The 7,500-nt window shown below is 40.7% G+C and overlaps 1 protein-coding gene across 1 annotated transcript in view; it reads right to left on the bottom strand.

Annotated features, from left to right (window-relative positions):
• Positions 1-7,500, bottom strand: part of LOC143300277 (uncharacterized) — a 1,018,322-nt gene that overhangs the window by 13,220 nt on the left and 997,602 nt on the right. Inside the window, exon 13 of the mRNA XM_076613873.1 lies at positions 2,139-2,277. Coding sequence (XP_076469988.1) covers positions 2,139-2,277 — 139 coding nt within the window. The remainder of the gene's footprint in view (positions 1-2,138; positions 2,278-7,500) is intronic.

The raw sequence follows: 7,500 nt of genomic DNA, 5'->3' as shown, positions 1-7,500 counted from the left end.
TCACATAAATCATACACAGATTCTTTTTTGAAAAATCTGGACTAAAATCACACATCGCTGTACCCGGCCGGAATATTTTGCATTCAACATACATGGTGTATTATATATATATATATATATATACATTTTTTCTAATGCATGATCGGGTCTAAATATAACTCTATTCGTTCTGATGATGCTGGTTTTTTTAAAATTTTATTTTATTTTTTTTATAATGCAAGCGTTTCTTGAGAAATCCACAGTAAAAAAAAAAAAAAGAAAAAAAAAATCATGGGGGGCTGTTGTTTGAGGAACGTGGTGGCGGTCTCCACTCTGGGAGGGACGCTCACTCAGTCTGGCTCCGCGACTAAGCCATTATTGTCGTTAGTAGGGGGCTTAGTAGGTGGTGTCCTAAGTACGTTTAAACAGAACAGGCACCACTGAACACCACCGAAGTGACTCAGCATCAGTGCAGGGTCTCCTCTGGTGTGTGGCCTCCTGGCGACCTAACATCGATAGTTCCCTGTGGACTGCCGACGCTGGGACTGCGACGGACGAACCCGGGTGTGGCCGTGTATGGGGGAATCTAAATGAGCGGCGTGGGAATAATGCCACTGAAACGGCGCAGATGATGGGGCAGCACAAAAAACAAACAAACAAACAAAAAACTATTCGTTCTAATGTTGCTGGTTTAAAAAAAAAAAAAAAATTATTATTATTTTTTTTAATGCAAGCATTTCTTGAGAAATCCCAGTAAAAAAAAAAGAAAAAAAAAGAAAAGAAAAAAAAAAAAGAGAAAAAAAAGGGGACCCACTTCAATGAGCAGTGATGTGATGTGTGAATGACACCATTCAAACAGTATCGATGGACATGCAGATGCCTAACTTCCTGCTCCAGGATACTCCGTGTCAACAACAACAGCCACCTTCACTCATTCATTTATGTATGCACATATGTGGAGTGATGGCCTAGAGGTAACGCGTCCGCCTAGGAAACGAGAGAATCTCTGAGCGCGCTGGTTCGAATCACGGCTCAGCCGCCGATATTTTCTCTCCCTCCACTAGACCTTGAGTGGTGGTCTGGACGCTAGTCATTCGGATGAGACGAATAAACCGAGGTCCCGTGAGCAGCATGCACTTTGCGCACGTAAAAGAACCCACGACAACAAAAGGATTGTTCCTGGCAAAATTCTGTAGAAAAGTCCACTTCGATAGGAAAAGCAAATAAAACCGCACGCAGGAAAAAATACAAACAAACAACAACAAAAAAAAAAAAAAAAATGGGTGGCGCTGTAGTGTAGCGACGTGCTCTCCCTGGGGAGAGCAGCCCGAATTTCACACAGATAAATCTGTCGTGATAAAAAGAAATACAAATACAAATACATATCCGTTTTCTATCATGTTGCAGACCGAACGAGTCAAAGCGTGTATCTCTATCAAAACATCGTAGGGTCAGTGAATCCGCCGTCTTGCTGATATAATTATTACTTTGCTGATGGCCATAGCTATGGCTGGTGCATGCTTGGTATTTGTGTGTGTGTGTGTGTGTGTGTGTGTGTGTGTGTGTGTGTGTTGTGTTGTGTTGTGTTGTGTTGTGTGTGTGTGCGTGTGTGTTGTGTGTGTGTGTGTGTGTGTGTGTGTGTGTGTGTGTGTGTGTGTGTGTGTGTGTGTGTGCGTCTGTGTGTGAAAACTCAGAACTCATTTAATTGTCGTGAAACCCATCAGAGGAATTATGGACACTAAAACTAAACGTTAACAAACCAATAAAAGCACTAAGTTTTGAGCACGCGCAGGATATTCCACAAGACGTAGTTAGAGAGAGAGAGAGAGAGAGAGAGAGAGAGAGAGAGAGAGAGAGAGAGAGAGAGAGTGCGCGCGCACACACACACACACACACACACACACACACACACATATATATATATATACACAAATATAATCATGTGTGTGTGAGTGTGCAACATGTGTGTGATTGCGTGCTTGTGTGTATGGGCGAGTGCGCGCGCGCGTGTGTGTTGAGTATAATGCTTTAAACAATCAAAGAAACAAACAACCACCACCCCACAACCCCCACACTACACACACACCTCCCCCCCCCCGCCCCACACACTCATACACCCCCCACCCCACCCACCCCAAAAAAGAAAAAAAGATACTAACATGGACACGTTGAGAAAGAGTGAAAGCAGGAACTCGTTGTAGATGGCCCAGCTGATGAAGCGGCTCTCGTTGAATTCGGAGGGCGCCTTGCGGACCACGATGCACAGCCGGACTCCCCACAGCAGGAACAGCATTTCGGCTGTGAAGGGAAACACAACAACAGAGACAGAGAGAATGAAGGGGGAGAAAGGTGAGGAGGTGTTGGCAGGTTTGATGGGGGGGGGTTGGGGAGGGGTGGGGGGTGGGGGGTACGGGGTGTGGGGGGTAGGTGGTGGGGGGGTAGGCGTTACTTCTGAAAAAAAGAACAACAGCAAAAAAAAAAAAAAAAAAAAAGAGAAAGAAAAACAGAAACGAACAACATAATTGTATATTTTGTTTATTCATTTATATGTTTACTTATTTCGTTGTTTATTTAGTTGCTTATTTATTTATTTATTTATTTGAAAACACAGCTATGGGTAGAAAAACAAACAAGCAAGCAAAAAACAGACAAAACAAACAAACAAACAAAAACACACCAAAAAATAACAACCCTAGTACTTCTTTATTCATTTATGTTTCTTTATTTGAAAACGCAAGTGAGGGCAAAATAAGAACAAAGAAACCCCTAGAACTTCTTCTTTATTTCTTTATTTGAACACACAAGTGAGGACAAACAAATAATCATCATCTTCTTCTTCTTCTTCTTCTCCTCCACCGTCTTCTTTTAGAAGGGGGTGGGGGGGTGGGTGGGGGTGGGGGTGGGTTAGTTGTTAATTGATTCATCAATTGATTTATTTGTTTGTTTGTTTGTTTGAGCGTGCGTGTGTAGGAGGCGGGGTAGGTCATACTATACTACGCTGACATTGTCATCATTAAGAGAATCAGGATATGAATCTTTAGAAGAAGAAGAAGAAGAAGAAGAAGTATGTGTGCATAAGAAAAAAAAAAGGGGGCATAGCTTTTAGTGTAAAATCAGGTGATGTTCAAAGTGCTGTGTATGATTCTCAGCAATCTCTTTACCATTGATCATTGGAATGGTGTCACGTTGCACGCGCGCGTGTTTGAAAACACGCTGAGGAACCTTTTAAGCTAAACATTCATTTCATATAGGCATTGGCTCCTACGATGTATGGGTACGTGCTCATTGTCATGCACGCACTCACTCACACGCACACACACACACACAGACACACACACACACACACACACACAGACACATAGACACAGACACAGTCACACAGACACAGACACAGACACGGACACACACACACACGCACACACAGACAGAGGCACACACACAGACACACAGACAGACAGACACACACACACACACACACACACACATATACACGCACACACACACAGAGGCACACACACACACACACACACACACACACACACACACACACACACACAGAAAATCTATTACATGTTACATCACCCAACGTGGAAAGACAACATGCACGAAAAATAATAGTCGGTGTTCGAAATTTATTGTGAACACAGACATTCGCCGCTCTACAAGAAAATGAGAGCAAATATCACAGGCATGACATATAGCGAAATGCCAATACGTGCACCGTGACAATAACATATACTGGTATATTAGCGACCAAATCTGCCCCCCCCCCCCCCCAAAAAAAAAAAACACACACAAAAAACAACAACCAAAAAAACCCAACAAAAACCATGTACCATTCAATACAACACGCAGAAGTCTGGCAAGCTGAAATGCAAGAAAAGGTGAAATCTACAATAAATGGAATTGGCAATCATAATCTGAAGAAAAAAAAAAAGACTTGGAAACATCAGTCTGAAAATACAAACAACAAAAACAATAATTTATCATCAACGAATCTAAATAAAAACAACAACAGTTTCAGTTTCAGTTTCACTTTCTCAAGGAGGCGTCACTGCGTTCGGACAAATCCATACACGCTACACCACATCTGTTGAGCAGATGCCTGACCAGCAGCATAACCCAACGCGCTTAGTCAGGCCTTGAGTGCATGCTTACATATTTGTGTACCTATGAAAGTGGATTTCATTTTACGTAATTTCGCCAGAGGACAACACTCTCGTTGCCATGGGTTCTTTTTCAGTGCGCCAAGTGCGTGCTGCACACGGGACCTCGGTTTATCGTCTCATCCGAAAGACTAGACGCTCAGTTTGATTTTCCAGTCAAACTTAGGAGAAAGGGCGAGAGCGGGATTGGAACCCACACCCTCACGGACTCTCTGTATTGGCAGCTGAGCGTCTTAACCATTCTGCCACCTTCTCAACAACAACAAACAACAACAACAATAAAACAACACACAAAAACCACCACCACTGCCATCCCCAACAACGAAACACCGTGGCAAAACAAGACGCGTAACAAAATGTGTCTGGCACAAAACAACAACAACAACAAAAAGACAAATAAAACGAACAATGATAATAATAATAATAATAATAATAATAATAATACATAGTTTTTCTTTGGCGCGATATCCAGCACCAATGCTGCTCAAAGCGCCTTTCATCATAGCTGACAATCAACATGCCTTAAAAAACACATAAATTATCAACCGCTATCTGACAATGGAAAACATCCAGTGGGCTCATATGAATGCAAAAAGCACGCTGATTAAGATTATAAAAGCAATGAAGCAAATAAGGCTTAGATTAAAGTAAAATGCATTTCATAGAACACACACACACACACACACACAGAACCTCGGTTTATCGTCTCATCCGAATGACTAGGACACCCAGTTTGATTTTTCCAGTCAAACTTGGGGAGAAAAGGCGCGAGAGCGGGATTCGAACCCAGACCCTCACAGACTGCCAGAGGAGCGTCTTAACCATTCTGCCACCCTCCACCGCATCTGCTCCTTTATAAAACAGGGCTTGTGCATCGTTTTGTCTGTCTGTCTTTTTGCCACGATTCACGCCGGACGTAAATTCGGGGCTGATCCGTTTCCCAGTGAAGCAATGAACGGCCGGCCGGAAAATTCCGGAACCGACGGACAGCAAGCCAGTCCATTCGCGCTGATGAAGTGCTCCATGATTAGCAACTGAGGCAAAACTCTCTGTATTGAAAGCTTGAGAGTTATAGAGAGATTGCGGGGTAATTGAACCGGCAGTATGCTTAATTTCCTTCTTTTTTTATTTTAAAGAATTGTTTTAATTTGTTTAAGGAAATTAATATCCACCAACAAAACCAGTAAACAATTTTTTTTCGAAATCTTTGGGGTTTTTTTTGTGTGTAATTTCTCTTGTTTTACAATAGCGCTGACTTTTTGAGCTTTAGAATTCATTATTACCAGCTGAGGTGATTTATTAACATTTTTTTTTTATACTGCCAGAGCCTAAAATTAAAGCTGTTTAGACAGTAACTGACCTGCATGCTATTTAGAAAAGGATCAACCGAGGCAAACTCTCAGTATTGAAAGCTTCAGAGTTATAGAGAGATTGCGGGTTAATCGAATCTGCAGAAGGCTCAATTTCCTTCTTCTTTTTGATTGTTTTATTTTGTCTAAAGAAACTGATGCCCACTAACAAAACCACCAACAAAAACAATCAACAATTCTTTTGAAATTTCCGTTCTTTTTGTGTGTGTGTTATTTCTCTTGTTTAACAATAGAGCTACCTTTTTTTTAGCTTCAGAATCCGGCCTCTTTCTCTCTCTCTCTTTCTCTCTCTCTCTCTGTGTCTCTGTCTCTCTCTCTCTCTCGTGTGTGTGTGTGTGTGTGTGTGTGTGTGTGTGTGTGTGTGTGTGTGTGTGTGTGTGTGTTCACGCGCGTTTGATTAATCATCGAACTTGATGAATTCCCAATCTCCAATAATTAGGCAAGTCTTTAATCAGAGCTCGTCCAATTTAGCTGAAGAGCTGTCGACGTTAGTGAAAAAGGGAAAAAAAACATATTAACCCCCACAACCCTCCCCCATCCCCCTGTTTACCCTCTCATACATTTTGTTCATTTGTAAAATTTACTCGTCTCTGTTTATTCATTTATTTTATTGAACTATCGAAATGTGTGAATGATTTTCAATATGGGGTAAAAAAACAACAAACAACAATAGGTGACTGAAGACATTTTGTTAAGAGTATTAACTCTCTCCATACGAACGGCGAAAGAGACGACGTTAACAGCGTTTCAGCCCAATTACCACCATCAAAATATTGCAAGCGGAAGGCTCTTATACTGAAGAGGTGAATGTTGACAAAGAATACCACAATTCTGACGACGGAAGCTAAAGGTTGGGTCATTCAGACACCACTGGACATCCGAGGGGTCTGTGTAGAGGAGAAGAGAGGACTGGCCGTACTGAGTGAGTTAACCCCCACAACCCTCCCACATCCCCCTTTTTACCCTCTCATACATTTTGTTCATTTGTAAAATTTACTCGTCTCTGTTTATTCATTTATCTTATTGAACTATCGAAATGTGTGAATGATTTTGAATATGGGGAAAAAAACACAACAACAATAGGTGACCGAAGACATTTTGTTAAGAGTATTAATGCATACATTTGAGTATTTCGTTTTGAACGAAAACAACAACAACAACAACAACAATTATTCATTCCTTTATTATTGTTGTTTTCTTCTTTTTTTCATCTGTCAATGTGTTTATTTACTTATCTATCTACCTATCATTTGTAGAATCTATGAGCATTTTTTTTTATCTATTCATTATATTGTGTATAGGTTTATTTATCAATAATTTTATTTGTGTAGTCAATATATATATATATATATATATATATATATATATATATATATATATATATATATATATTAATTTGCCACCAGTGAAGACAAAAATAATCAATTTTGTTTGGAACATAACTATTTTTGTGATTTGTTTCTCTATAAAAATGAACTGATTACATCCAATCCTCTTTTTTTTGTTTGTTTTTGTTTTTGTTTTTGTTCTTCTTTTCGAACCTCCCCCTGTCGTTTCTCTGTGTGTGTGTGTGTGTGTGTGTGTGTGTGTGTGTGTGTGTGTGTGTGTGTGTGTGTGTGTGTGTGTGTGTGCACTGTCAATTTTGTAGTTAGTCGCGTTATTCATTTATTTTTGTTGTTGTTGTGGTATATTACTGTTCTGATAACGTGTAAGCGTGTGTTCACTGCAACCCGCTTCACGAGGAGTCACGACCTTAGGTTTGAGTGAAAAGATGTCCATGTCCATCTCTCTCTCTCTCTGTCTCTCTCTCTGTCTCTGTCTCTCCTTTCCCTCATTTCCTCCCTTCCTTCGTGTTTATCTCTCCTTTCTTCCTCCCCCCCCCCCCCCTTTTTTTTTTTTCTTTCTTCCTTTTACTTTAATATTTCAAGCAGCAACGCAATTTCACGTGTGACGTTACATGTTGTGCTTCTTATACATAGAACTAG

The sequence above is a fragment of the Babylonia areolata genome, chromosome 26 (assembly GCF_041734735.1).
Source record: "Babylonia areolata isolate BAREFJ2019XMU chromosome 26, ASM4173473v1, whole genome shotgun sequence".
Classification (NCBI taxonomy): Eukaryota; Metazoa; Mollusca; class Gastropoda; order Neogastropoda; family Buccinidae; genus Babylonia; species Babylonia areolata.
The sequence above is the reverse complement of the archived record's forward strand: the minus strand, read 5'-3'. Positions and strand labels throughout refer to the sequence as shown.